The 14,499-nt window shown below is 45.8% G+C and overlaps 1 protein-coding gene across 4 annotated transcripts in view; it reads right to left on the bottom strand.

Moving 5' to 3' along the window:
• The window catches only part of RASSF7 (Ras association domain family member 7), an 82,334-nt gene that overhangs the window by 22,355 nt on the left and 45,480 nt on the right, over positions 1-14,499 (bottom strand). For 3 of the 4 annotated variants that reach the window (XM_019547297.1, XM_019547299.1, XM_019547295.1), the window contains exons 2-3: positions 12,827-12,963; positions 1,531-1,685 (exon numbers count right to left, since the gene is read on the bottom strand). In XM_019547297.1, coding sequence (XP_019402842.1) covers positions 1,531-1,685; positions 12,827-12,885 — 214 coding nt within the window. In that variant the 5' untranslated portion in view covers positions 12,886-12,963. Of the gene's footprint in view, positions 1-1,530; positions 1,686-12,165; positions 12,362-12,826; positions 12,964-14,499 lie in introns of those variants that run through there. The other variant, XM_019547298.1, reaches the window with a different exon arrangement.

The raw sequence follows: 14,499 nt of genomic DNA, 5'->3' as shown, positions 1-14,499 counted from the left end.
CAAACCTCACCATCTCCTCACTTGCAGCCACTGCTGACAGGGAGACCTCCATACACCTCCTATGAAAACTAAGGAAGTGGGATCATTTCACCCAGTTCCCATGCTACCTGGGGTTCTCTTCCTCAGTGGAAGCCACAGGTGCACCAATGCAATTAGAAAAGCTTGTGATCCCTACTGATGACTGTTTGCATCACATTGTTTACACATCAAAGCCCGAGAGTTTAGCTGTGCCAGCCCCTGCGGCAAAGAGGCCTGCAATGCTAGGAAGACTCCTCTTTCCTCAACCAGGGATTACACCACCACAGATTGGAAAGAAAAATAAAATTCTTCTGCAGAGATTTGTAGGATGTTTTGATTTGGGGGAAGGGGAGTGGGGTTGGGACTCTTGGAGCTACTTTGATTTTTTAAAGGTTGAAAGATTTCAAACCTGTCATCAGTGAAGAACTAGCCTGGGCCAAGCCTGCTGGATTAAAACTCTGAGGGCATGGACATACAAACAATTTACCATGGGATAAAAGGGAGGATGGAGCTTTACTTCTGCATCAGTTGTTCCATGATAATTTCTCACGCTCTTAGTCTTCCCCTGAAGCAAGTGTAAACTGAACAGCAGTAATTTACCCCTCTTTCACTGAAGATTAAAATATCCGGGTCCAGTGCCTTTAGGGATGGGCAAGCAGGGGACTACCTCCCAGTGCCAACTTAGAGGGGGGATTCAGACTGGCTACCCCTAGGGAACCCATGTTACGGGGCTGCTGCAGTTGGTGCACAGGGAGTCCATGCTTCAGCCATAGCAGCCTAGACCCATGTAGCACCACTGCCAGAATGCAGGTAGCCTAAGATGCAACTTTACTCAAGGTACAGAAGGAGCTGGCTATGCTTCTGCTTCCACTTACCTCAGGGTCAGAGTGTGCATGTGGTCGGTTACCACAAAGCAGCTCACAAGCCATAGAGTTCTGCCCTTTTACCTGCAGTCAGCTGTTTGTGAATCCATACCCTAACAAAGCTCTAAAACTAAATCACCAGGAAGCAGTCCAGCTACAGGTGAAAGCAAGAACCCCAGAGCCGGGGGTGCAGGGGTTTGGTCACATCTCAGCCACTCACTTTGGGATCCTCTGGGCAAGTTAATGCATGAATGTATGTCTCAGCGTGGGATGAGGGCTATGGCCACAGCCTGCCTGACTGCACCCAGTCTCACTTGATAAAGGAAGCTAAGCAGTCACAAGTGTGGTTTGTACTTGGATAAGAAACCCTCAGCGAAATCCTGGTGCTATGGGCATGAGCCAACGAATCACAGTTGAACATCTGGCAAAATACTACACCATAGAAACAAAATGAGCAGGAAGGTTTCATTCAGTCCCCACTGCTACTCCTGAGCTACTGGTGATCATAACCAACACAACACAGAAAATGGTAAAATATGGAGAAGCCCCATCTCAAAATGGCAGGTGCTGTCCAGGTGGTAATGAAAACTGATGAGGTGGTAATGAAAACCAGTATAGCTGGTGACTTGGTTTTAGGTCCAGTACTCACCAATTGCACGTGCCAGAGCAATGACCACCTCCTGGCACGTGGTCTGATCAGAGACACCACACACCACTCTCTGGATGCCATCCACCCAGACCTTCAGCTCCATCACCAACACTGCTGAGGAATCAGGACCTCTGGACCATCGCAAAGCAGCTTCCCTGAACAGATAAAGAAATGAGAGTTTGAGTTTGAAGTGTGCTGCATAACTTTTGTTGCCATAAGCACTGCCCTGGGTCCTGGAAAGTGCCACACCAATCTAAAAGAGCAGATCATAGGCCAGAATCTCCGAGAGGGCACCCATTCAACAAAGCAACAATGAGTTATTTATCAATGACAAAAAAACCAGGGCTTATCCTAGGGGACCTTGGCTAAAGGTGGGGAGAGAGAGAGAGAGAGAGAGAGAGAGAGAGAGAGAGAGAGAGAGACGCTTTCAATACCAGATATGCTGTGCAATCTGCCCCCAGCAGCCAATAGCCTTCCAGACTTTATTACACCTAAAGCCTAGAGCCACTCAACTCCCCTGTGTCACTTCTTGGGTCATTGCTTTGCAACAATCCCTGCTCCCAGGTTTCTATTAAAACAGGCAGAGATCTGTCCCCAAAAGGAGCTGTCCTAAGTTCAGGATTGGGGCCGGGCAGCCTTTTACCTTGGCACAAGCCCAGGTGAACATCAGATGAGTCCCAGGAACAGTCCCAACATCAGGCAGATTTCATTAGCCTTTAACTTTTTGCCTAACATTCACAGGTTAATCATCCCAGGCTGGAGGAGTATCCTGCTCACAGAGAAAGAGCAGTGAGTGACTTCTTGCTCCCCTCTATTCCTTGCCACTGTAGCAGCAGATAATACTCCAGCTCAGGTTTTAAATCCTACTAGATATAAATCAAGTTAGTTTCACAGGTTCCCCCACTACCCTGACCTGGGGATGGAGATGAAACACACAATCCACAATGACCCTGTAATCCTTTGCTCCCATGCAGCAGCAGCAGCCATGGCTAACAGGGTCATACCCTGCCTCCTATTGCAAATCCCTGGAAAGCTCCATCTGCAGTGCAGATTTTAGCCATTATAGGACTGTACTTACACTCCTGGGCTCTATTTAATAAGCACCCAGAAGCTGCAGGAAGGAACAGTGTATGGCACCTGCATGTGTCCAGGCAGTGTGACAAGTTGGAGTGACTTACAAAATCTGTACTGAACAGGTTAATACTCAACAATGACTACATCTGTTGAAAGTCACCCAACCTGAGAGGCTGGGGCACATAAAACCCAGTTACTGTTTACCAACATTAAGATAAGGGAGGCTTTGCTCACATTCCATGATAAGGGGAGTATGTGATCCTATGAAGTCATCCAATCAGAAGGTGGTGGCCAAAGTCATGTGATTTGGGATACCAATCACACAGCTTGAACAACTACCACCAAAAGAAAATATTTGGCAGCTTGCGAAATAGTCTCTGGGCTGGGCCCATGTTAGTCCCAGTGAAGTGAACCACTGGCAAACCCATCAGTGCCAGCAAGCAGGTTGTTTACAGGCAGATTCCTAAATCTGATTATGCTGCTTGCTGCAAGGGCTTCAGCTAGCTCTGGTTTCACCCCAATTTGGCCCTGTCTACACTGGCCAGTCATAGGTGGGCTTCACCTCATCTCTCAGTAGTAAACCCTGACCCTCACCTTGGCCCTGTACTTCAAATAAATGCTCCTCTGCACAGGGACTGCTGTTTTGCTCTGTGATCCGTATAACACCTAGAACAACAGGGGTCCTCATCTATGAACACGCTCCCTAGATATTACTGCAACTAAAGCCCCAAAAATGAAGGGCGGATGCTGTGTTGCATTTACTTATAGTGCATTTAAAAGGGCTTGACTTGATGTTCCTCCCAGGGCCGAGGCTAAAAATAAAGTCACTTCCCCCTCGTTCCGGCTGGATAAAGTAGGGTAGGCGGCACACCAGCTATGAGCCGGCAGGGATTACACAAGCTGCACAAACAATAACATTTGTACGACATGAATCAGCTTCCTACCAGAAGTATGAAAGGAATCCAGTGTGAGGACACCTTGAACTGTTGTCTACAAGCTGGAATCCTAACAAAGAAGCTGTCTGGCGGGCTGCAGCGCTATGCCATGGTATGCTCCCTTCTCACTACCAAAGCAAACACCAGAAATAGCACCTCACTGAAAAGAGAAATCAATGCTTAGAAGATGCCCAGAAGATCGATGCATTCAGATTTCTGAGTAATTCCTTTAAATCCCTCTATATGCATCAACGCCTTGTACACTGCCTCTAGATTACAAAAGACAGCATCTCAAATATTCACAGCTATTGCCCAAAGGGCAATAAGAAGGCAGGTGTAACTAGATGCAAGTGGGTTTTAATGAACACACCATGATGTGGATTTTCAAGCAACAGGTGAATGACAGATGGGTTGGATTTAGCCCCAGAAGTTGACTATACAAATCCAATATGTGTGTGGGTAAAAAAGACAGCCAGACAAGACATGCATACACCCGTCCATCACTTGCTGCTTTAGAGGGACTAAGGGAGTGACCCCCCAAAACAGCTTTTTCTCCCAAGATTCCAATGCTTTTTCTGAGCCAAGAAGGGCCAAAGTGGTGTTATACAGAGGAAGTCGGTCAAGAACTTTTCATGCCCTGATTAATGATTGCTTTGATGGGAGGGGGAGGGCACAGGGCTGACAATAGGCCAGAACAACCTGGCCAGTCCAATGCGGCCTCAGCAGCACATCAAAAGCCGGGGGGGAGGAGGGGGGCCCTAATGCTGCTACTTCTGCCAGCCCCCTTGCTCCCTGCTGTTTCCAGTCAATGGAGAGCTGTGCCAGGACCAGCTACCTGCAAATTTTGTCCATGCCGCTACCACTTCTCCCAGCCTCCCTTCTCCAATCTCATCTGCAGCATGGGCACAGCTGGAAGCTGCTTGGCCCCAACACAGACCCCCTCTGGCCGGAAGCTGTGCCTACACTGCAGCTGGTAGGAGGGGCAGAAGTGGCAATAGCACAGATGTAGTGTGCAGATGTTTGGCCCTGGCACAGCTCCCCACCAGCCTCAAGGTGCATACATCCTGTAGCTGGGGAGCAAGGGGCTGGGAGAAGCAGCACTGGACCTGGCATAGGCACAGGCAAAGCCCCCACCCACCACTGAAACCACCCAGCCCATACTGGGCTTGAGTTGGGAGGGTGGGGAGAAGGGTGTGGGCAGAGCTGCAAGCGTTCAGGTTCTGGTGCAGGTATGGTTGTGGGCACTAACAAACCCCTCCGGCTCTGGAGACCGTACCTAGTAGTTCCATGAGCAGGATGTATATTGGCTAGGAGGAAAAGAGGAACATGCTTTCATTGTTTCTGTTACTGACACAAGCCCAAATCAGAGATCAGGGCCTTCTTGTGTGAGGCCCTGTGCAGACAGGTCTCAGCCTCAGGGAGTTTTGTCCCATCAGCCAGGAACTCGTGGAGGCAGAGATGCACTGTAGGAGGCACAGTCCCCACTTACCTCCACAGATCTACATTCAACTGGGAACAGCTATAAATTTCAAACCTCTAAGACAAGCACACACTGTTCCACCATGACCTGACTAGCAGAAACAAGCCAAGTTAAAAATGGACATGAACTGCTGATTTCAGGGCAGGATGGGAATTTTCCCAAGACTGGCTGCAGGTTTCACTTTGAGCTCATCTCTAGCAAAGAAGAATCTCTGTACTCCAGTTAATCCTCATCCCAAGTGTTGACCAAACTGATCCTGGAGACTGGTGAGGGGCATTTAAAAGGGGCTTGGGGCTCCCTAGCTCACCATTCACAAAGCCATACCCTCATGTTGATCACAGAGCCCAAGGAAGCTGCAAGTCAGCAGTCAGGCCAAAACCCAACTGCTGAATTTTCTCTGCCTATTATTTCTGACTTAAATCCACCCTCCATTCCTGAACCACCTTAGTACAACAACAATACCCAGGTATTTCTGGCGGGAGGATGGTGCCTTAGTGGATGAGCTACATTTTGCTTTGCTTCCATCAACAAGTTGGCAACAACTCGCTGGGGATTTTCCAAACAATGTCTGAAACAGGCCAAGAAAACTACAGCCGTTTTCTCCTCTTCTCCCAAGCTGTGCAAGTAAACATAGCAGGGAGACCTCTTTCCAAAATGTATTACCTACTCCCACTTTACTGGAATCTCAGGAAATAAACACACAGAAATTTAAAATATGCTAACGATTTTCAAAAGATACAAAAGGGGTATGCGTCAGACCTAGCAAACTGGAGCTCAGGTTGCCTTTAACAAACTTTTCTTCGTAGGAAGACTGGGGGGGGTGAAGGGGCAGGGAGGAAAGAGAGAGTCTCATCAAACTTATCAGCATTCAAACAAAACTCACTACTTCATGCCTTAGAATGACACATCCTGAGGTCATGTCTATACTGGAAAATAACGTATTACATCATAATCAGTGGTGCATTACATTGTAATCAGTGGTTCTCAACCTCTCTAATCCTGTGACCCCACCTTAGAACACAAGAGAGCCATCCCAAAAGTTTCAAGTTCCCTTCCCCTTCTTACTAACCAGACATTTAAAAAAAAAAAAAAAAAGCAGTGAGGTCACCACCCCTCTGAAATCAGTTCACAACCATCAAACTGGCAAAATCCATGTGTTAACTAATGTTTCACCTAACACTTTTCCACTTCTGTGAGAGAGAAGGTTGGTTGTATTAATCTGCCCTGATTAACCCTATGATCCAATTTGACTCATCTTAAATTTGTAGTAAAAAACCTGAATCTTTACCAGATCTTAAAAATTTAGCCAAGCCAGTATTTCCCAAAGTCAGCCTAGAAGACCATGACTTGAATATGTACAAGCATGCCAGACACCATGACCATAGATGGGTTACAGACATCCTCTACACCCACTTTTTTTTTTTAATTGGTACATCAAAGCACTGCTGTGGTTTGCATTTACTTTTTAGCACATTGATTCCCATTTTAAAATTGATGGTGCAAGAAAAAAAAAAAGACAGATGCTTTGATCATCAGCTTTTTCCTCACTAACATCAGATAGGCTGCCCTGTGATCAGGATCATTAACTACGGCACACTGAATAGCTGGCAGCACCTGGAGAAGCTACTCCTCACCTGCTCCACACGTCCTGCTTCTATCTAGGACTCTCCTGCCTTGCTGGATGCCTGGCAAATACAGATCTCTAGGCCGCTGGCAAACATTTAAAATGTCAGTCTCACTGCCAGAGGCTGGGTCCCGCGATCTGAGCACCTGCTTTAGCAGGAGGCAGCCTGTACTTCCAAGACATCTTGACCTCTCAACCCTGGCACTGCAGCCATAAGGGGAGTGCATCAGAATCTGAGGGAACACCTGCTTAACAGACTGCCCTAAGGTTTAACTGTCACAAACTCCTGGAAGACTGTTTCAGGCTGGACATAAGGAAAACTGCTTTACTGTCCGAGCCCCAAAGGCCTGGAATATACTCCTCCCACAGGTGGCCCAAGCACCTACTCTGGACACTTTCAAGAAACATTTGGATGCTTATCTTGCTGGGATCCTTTGACCCTAGTTGACTTCTTGCCTCTTGGACAGGGGGCTAGACCTGATAATCTCATGAGGTCCCTTCCAGCCCTAATGTCTATGAAATTTCCAGTGCTGCCCGGGCATGTTTAAGGAGCTATGTCTGACACCCACTGAACTGGTATCTCTAATGCACAGCTTATCCGCATTTCCTCTTTACCATTAGCCCCTTTAGGCCCCACTTCTATAATCCGTGGTTACCCCTTACAGCTGCTGAAGCATGAGAGAGGACCTCTTCATGGCTGCCTCAATTTACAAGAGCTTATTACCAGTGCTGGTATGCGCTGGTAGCTGGGAACAGCCTTCAGAGGAGTGCTATTCAGTGCAGTAGCTCATTTGAATCCATTGCTCCCGCAGGGGGAATCCTGACTGCAGGCACAAAGAAGGGATTAGCCAAGATGAGTTTATTCAGAAAAGGAAGAAAAGATCCCAGCTTAAACCAAACAGAACTCCGGTTCCATAATAACCCCTAATAGCCTCCAGCCTCTTGAAGCTCCCATGCAAGGAGGCCTCTGTTGGCATGGCCAAGCATGCACACATTGCTGAAGTCAGGGCTCAAGCTCTCAGCTAGGATAGATTTTACAGGGAAATGGGGCTAACAGGTTTCATATCAGAAATTAGACATGTGGTTTGTTGGCAGCCGCTTTATTTTTTCTGTTCAGGACCCAGACTCTTCCCCACTTACTGGGGTTTTACTGCAAACTTAATTAGAAGTAGGACCCAACTTGTTCTGGGGTGGCTTCTAATCTCCTTTCCTTTTGCTTGCAGTTATAGTGTCTCTCAGCATGCACGCACATGTACCTTGTAAGCTCTCTCCCTCATTTTAACTGAAGACTTTATTTCATGCTCTTATTTTAATGTAGGTAAGAAGTGCCTTAGTATCAGTTTCACCTCTGCCACAATCTGGATCTGGTTTGGGAAACTCATCAAGGTTTGAAAAGTGGGTCACATACTCCATCATCACTTTTTCACTTGGGAAGCTCCAGCTTTTGCTTTGCACATTGCAGTCTGTTAGCAAGAAGACTATATTGATGGGTCCTATAGCCATCTACACCTTGGTGCAACTTTTTCACCTTCTTGGTAGGCAGCTGGCAGCAATATTCACCATCTTGGATATTGCCATTTTTCAACCACTGAGCAACTGAAACAGGCTTAAGAGCTAACGGGACCTGCAAAGCACCGTGTGCATTTGGGCGTATGCCCTTCATTATGGTGTACAAATAAAGGCAGGAAAGCTGATCCCCTAAGCTTTCCCTTTCCCCCCTTCTCTCCCACAGTTTTTGCTTTTTCAAAACCCTTAGAAGCTTCAGCTTCCCTGGATTTGTTGGAGGGTCTTTGCTGTTGCCTTGGAGAATGCATGTTGTTAGCTCTACGCCATAAGTTGACAAAGCCTCAAAACTGGAGGATGTAAAGAGCTTGCTTTCCATTCCTAGCTCAGCAGAAGCAGCTATGAGTACTTTCTTCACATGCTGCTCCCATGTGAGCTGCTGCTGTAGTTTCTACAAGGGTGTTAGGGAATCTGCAGGAGGGCCAGTGTCTGGGAAGCAATTTTTCTAGCTGAATGTGCTCTGCACCATGAAAAATTGCATGAGATGAGGAAGGGAGGGAACCAGACATCAGTGAGTGAGAGCGATAGAGACACTCCACTCTGGTTTAAAATGTATGTGCAATTCCAACTACGCAAAAAAAAAAAAAAAGCCTCAAAAACAAACAGGACCAAAAGGAACAAGAAGCTTAGCTCCATTTAGGCAGCAGGAGGCTGGCAATATGCTGACTGTATTTTCTCGTATACAATACACTGCAGAATAAGATAAGTGCCTTGCTTTTGAAAGACAGAATGAAGAAAAAAAATCTTTCCTTGCTGAATGGTGGCAGTAAGGGAGATATGCCTGCTAACTGTTCTGCTCCCCTGCATCAGGTGCAGAATTGCTTTTGCGCAGCAGAAACTAGTTATTGCATTTTCTTGCTTACAGTGCACACCCTAAATTTCCAGCAGCTACGATTTGGCAAAAAGGTATGCGCTGTACATGAGAAATTATGTTGAATAGCTTATAAGCTAAAGAGACAAGACAGACAACAGGTACAAGAGTAAAAAAAAGGATAGAGCAGCAAAGTGCGCTGTCCAATCTTATACAGCCAGTCAGTGGCAGAGTAGGGAAATAAAACTTGCCTCCTGACCCCGGCAGTCTTTTCAAGATTTCCCCCCACTGCTTCTCAAATCCTTCTCTACCCCACTCACATGCACACAGAGCATGTTGAATGCATGGGTTCATGCTGAACTGTAGCCCAAATGAATTCTGACAAGTTACCCCAAAAAAATCATTCCTAAAAAGGTGAGGCAATAAAAAGAGAACGAGAGGCAGAAATTAATGGTATCACAGGCTGGCCACAAACCAGTATCTCTTGTAGTGTTAGAAATGTTAAAGTTGTTATAAAGCAAGCCTTAAAAGCTAAGCGCACATGCAAATGTGCATCTTTAACCAACTGAATCCAACATAAATATTTTTGTTAACCAGCAAGAGCCATGTAGCACTGTTTATTGATCCATAATTCTGCAATACAGTAGAGGATCCCTTATCTGAATTCCTGATAAGTGTACTTTCAGAACAACACTCATTATAAAATGAAGCCCCCTGGAAACATGGTAAGGCTGTTCATATTTTCTGAGGCTTCTGCCAGGCTTCTCCACAGGCTTCTATGGGACCACAGCCATAAATTAGACAACAGATGCTCAACTTCAGTGATTTCAAACAGAAATGAAAAAAATCTGCAGCACTTAAGAGGAGACAAAATGCAGATAAATGTGGCATATGAAAGATGGCCATGGATACTAAAAACTGACAAGCCAACTTATGCAATATTCATAAGGTGCAGGATTGTGACACACTATTTCCTACGCTTAGGACTGGATGCAAAGTCCCTTGCAATCAAATGGGAGCCTTTCAACTGGCTTAGAATCTAGCTCTTATTTGGAAGGGCAGTGGACCTCATTCACACCACTCTAGTTTACTGCTCCTCCAGCCATGCTAACACCACTCTCCCTACTGCATATTTTCCACTGGACACGACTCTACAGAAGGTCCAAGTGCCTCCTGAAAGGTGTCAATGATCCTACATTTCATGCTGTCCCTACCCAAAAATCTCTCAGGTGGCAGCCCACATGCTGTATTTATTAACTGTAGGCACAAGTGTGAGCAATATTTTTCAAAATACATTTCCCCCCAACCAGGAACACATAGCTGCTTCCTTTCACACACCAGGGGAGAAGATTGTGCTCATACAGCTCACATGGCACAACCCACATGGAAACTCACTGCTCAGAGGCACAAAACAGCTACCGAGCCATGCAGCTCAGGTTTTATAATCCAGCTCCGTGTTGTGGTATCTTATCTAAGTCAATCCCTCAGTGCTGAGCCACTGCCATGAGCCTGTATATAGAGCACAGCCAGTCACCCATTAAAAGAAGAGTCGAACTCTGCAGCAAGGAAGTATTTTCAGTTGGTAGCAAGAGATTGGGACCATTCTTTCTAACACTACCTAGCCGAGCAAGATTGTCAGGAAAAGATGGTTTGTGCTACTTTGTACTATAACTAGCCTCACGTGCAACTGGGCTGGGTTCTTGAGTCACATCTACAACCACAGTATTCCAGATGTGCCAGGCTGAATAGTCCCCAACTCCCGTACTGTTTGAGGTCTTGTAAAGAGTGGCCTTCACCGTGACCATTCCTAGTCCTCTTCTGCAGGTTTCGTAAAGAGGGGGCAAATGGAGAGAAGAGCAAATGGGCCTGGCCTCATGAGTGCCAAATTGACCCAAAAGAGAAAGAGTCTAATTCACAAAGTTGCAGGAGGTGATGGGGGAGATGACAAGACAGAGAGATGGGAGAAAAAAAAAAGGGCAGACACCCCCAAAAGAGACCTCCAACACAGAGTTCAATATTAAGCCCAGCTTTCTGGGGAGTTTGGTAGAAAAGAAGGACAACTGGAATCAATTTCTGCCCAATGATGAGGTAGAAACCTCCACGACTGAAGGCTGCTAGGCTGAAAACAGTAAATCATTGTCTCCTCTGAATTCTACCCTATGGTTGTCTCTCAGAGAAGTTGGGTGCACTCAAATGCATAAGACCACTTGCACCAATGTCATCAACCAAGGTTAATGTCATCTCAGCCCACCAATTGTTTCTGAAGGCAACAAAGAGCAAAGTTCACCAACTGGCGCATTATGCATCTCATCTCTCCTGGGAGCGTGCAACTGCGCTGCCATTGTGCCAACAGGCTCGCCATCTTAAAGGGACAGTCTCAACACAAAGTCACACTGCTGCCCACCCTTTAAAAGAAACAAAACTATTGTGGGTACAGTACATAAGATTACACTGAAAGAAGCCTTCCTCATGCTAATCATTTGGCTACACATTGTAAACAGTCAATTTCACCATTTCCTAGTTTGTATGAGCCTTTCATGCAACAACAAAGAAAAAGATATTTCAACTGTAAGTGGCAGTAAAAAAAGAAGAGGAACAGGGATATGAGGCAGGTTCAGAACCTCCAGCCACATTTATTGATTAGACTTCAAACGAACAGTAGCCGTTTAATCTAGGTATTCAACAGTAAGTCAAGTACACGTAATCCTTCCCTCACCTGCCTCCTAACATTTTCAGGACGGATTGTTATGTAGCAATGGCAGGTTCAGGGCATTGGTATTTCTTGGAAAGTGTTTGATGACTGACTAGACCATCTGGTTATTACACCCCCTCGTGCTACGTTTAAACAGGTGGGGGAGGGAGGTTGGCTCAGACATTTGGTCTTCACTGCAAAAGAGCATGTGGGATTTTTTTTTTTTTTTTTTTAAACAGCAAGATACCTATCTTCCTGCACATATAACAGAAACAAGTCACAGATATTTTCTACCACAATGTCTTTAGGTTAGACTCAAGAGATAGAGGTAAAACCTTGCTTCTACCATAATTTTAGTGTGGCAAGTTTCCTTAGTATAAAAAGCCACACTTTTTTTTTTTCTTTTCGCAGCAAGCACGTAGCTACAGAAAAAGCACAGATGAAAAGGCGACTCACTTGCAGCTCTCCAGTGGGTGACGAGAAAAGAGGCTGGACTGCACAGCACAGACAAACAGCCATTAGACAGATCAAACAGCGGGCATGCATTCTCTCGCAGATCCGCTCTGCTGGTCTGTTTTCATGCCTTTGTTAATCAAAGTTCACTTTGTGCATATTAAAAAAAATAAGTAAATAAAACCCCATACATCTAGCCCCACTGCCATTTGCTGTAGCTCTACCCCATCTGATAACAGTGGACAATCATTAACTAACATTCCTGCAGTAGTCTCCTTCCCAGGGCATGAGGGAGAAAGGGAAAAAAATATCTATGAACTGTAGCCAATAACAAAGCAGGGTCGGATAGTTATAGTATTAAACAGTTCTCTTCTGTTTGTGACCAAAGATAAGACTTTCTCTACTTCAGTATAATGCCCCTGCCTACTGATTCTTTGTACTCTTGTATCACTAACAGCAGGCTGCATGTACAGGGAATAAAGCAAACCCAGGCACTAGCCTTTTGTTATGCCGTCCCCAGTTACACAGGTTCAGCTTCCAGCAGGGAGTTAAGATTTCAGGAGGGTTGGCATTAGACATATTTTGGCTTCCCATTGCCTCTGCTCTTCTGCGTCCCTTCTATGATCAGACCGGGAGCTAGCCAAGTAGCCAGGTTTCTTCCTACCTTTTCAGCCTCTGTAGCAGTCCCTCTCTCAGTTGAAGATTGTACTCAAGTGATTTCATGCAGCCCTATAGTGTCTTAGCAGGCATCAGTGACTGAAGTCTACTGCTGCTTCCTGTCCTCTGCCCAGTCCCGGACCTCTGCAAGGCAAACATCAACTTCTTTCCACCCATGAGCACTGTATTCCAGCAGCAGGTCAATACCAGTGCTAAACCCAGAGGTACGAAAAATCTCTCCTCCTCACTGGTTTATAAATCCAAGGACTGTTTTAGCCCTTTTGGCCACGATACTGAAAGCTCATGTTCAGCCACTAATCCACAAAGACTCCAGTCTTTTGGTATCATGCTGTCCCGCGTGGTTATACTGAAATGTGTATTGTTCCCTTTCGTCTGGCTTACTGAGTGACCCAGATCACTCTGTGCCAGCAACCTGTACACTAAGAGTGTCTGCACTCATCCAGAATCACTGAGCATGTGTCTGCTTAAGCTTTCTAAAGCTAACAGGAAGGTCTGATCACTTAATTCTGTCCCAATTTACTTTTGCCAGTGTCATTTTATCAAAGCATGGACCTAAGACCACTTAAGAACAGGGTAATTTACAATCAGTATACAATGGTAAGCTACACCAGAATCAGGAACGGACAGACACACAGCTGTCTTGGGGCAGCAGGCAGCGCACTTATACACATACATTTTTGTGCCCAGACACGCCGGAGATCCAGTGCATTGATCTCCGGTGTGTCGGAGCAGACTCAATTAATGGAGCCTGCTCCGCACGTGAGTGGATGCACACAGCGCTGTGTTGCTTACAGTTGTAGAAGCAGCGAAATGCACGTCAGCACAGAACAAGTGGCAGCGGTGCACTTTTGAACTAACAACGTCTATGTGTTTTAGTTCAAAAGTGAACCACCACTATTTTCTGCATGCTGAAGCATTTTACCGCTTATACAACCGCAAGCAATGCAGTGCTGGGCACTTTTCAAAGCGCCTGGCACTTGCATGTGAAAAAGGCCCTATTACATCACCTCACCACTATGTGAGAGGGCAGCAGGTAAATGGTCTGTTTGCCTTTAGCAACTAAGTACCTCAGCACAGATATGGATTGACTGTGTTCAAACTAGTTTATTTTATACCTGTAGGACTTTACCCCCCAATTCTTTCAGGGACACATTTCTATTGGCCTGTGCAAAGGTTTGCATCATCTGCTTCAAACTTTTAACACTAGTATAAAACATGTTGTCTGTCTACATCTTCAGCAATATTTCCCATGGGATTATGCATTAAATTTTCTTGTGATACAAATAGTTGAAATTCTTCACACAGCTTCAAAACATCTCTCCTAGAATTCACTTGAACCTAAAACAACCTTCCCCATCCACCAGCAAATACCTCCTGCTGGCATAACAGCACCATCTTCACCATTTTCCCTGACATTCAACAACACATACCTGAATCCTCTCATTTCATGAGAGCTTTGCTCCCCGCTTTCTTTAACTTGGTGGTGGATGGATCATTTTTCAACCTGGAGGGATGTGGGCAGTGGGGTTCTGCAGGGCTTGGTCCTTGGGCCCGCACTGTTCAACATCTTCATCAGTGACTTGGACAATGGGGTAAAAAGCACCCTGTTCAAATTTGCTGACAACACTAAGATGTGGGGGGAAGTGGGCACACTAGAAG

This window comes from Crocodylus porosus, unplaced genomic scaffold (genome assembly GCF_001723895.1).
Source record: "Crocodylus porosus isolate Cpor-Errol unplaced genomic scaffold, CroPor_comp1, whole genome shotgun sequence".
In the NCBI taxonomy this organism is placed as follows: domain Eukaryota; kingdom Metazoa; phylum Chordata; order Crocodylia; family Crocodylidae; genus Crocodylus; species Crocodylus porosus.
This window is presented reverse-complemented; position numbering and strand designations above follow the sequence as displayed.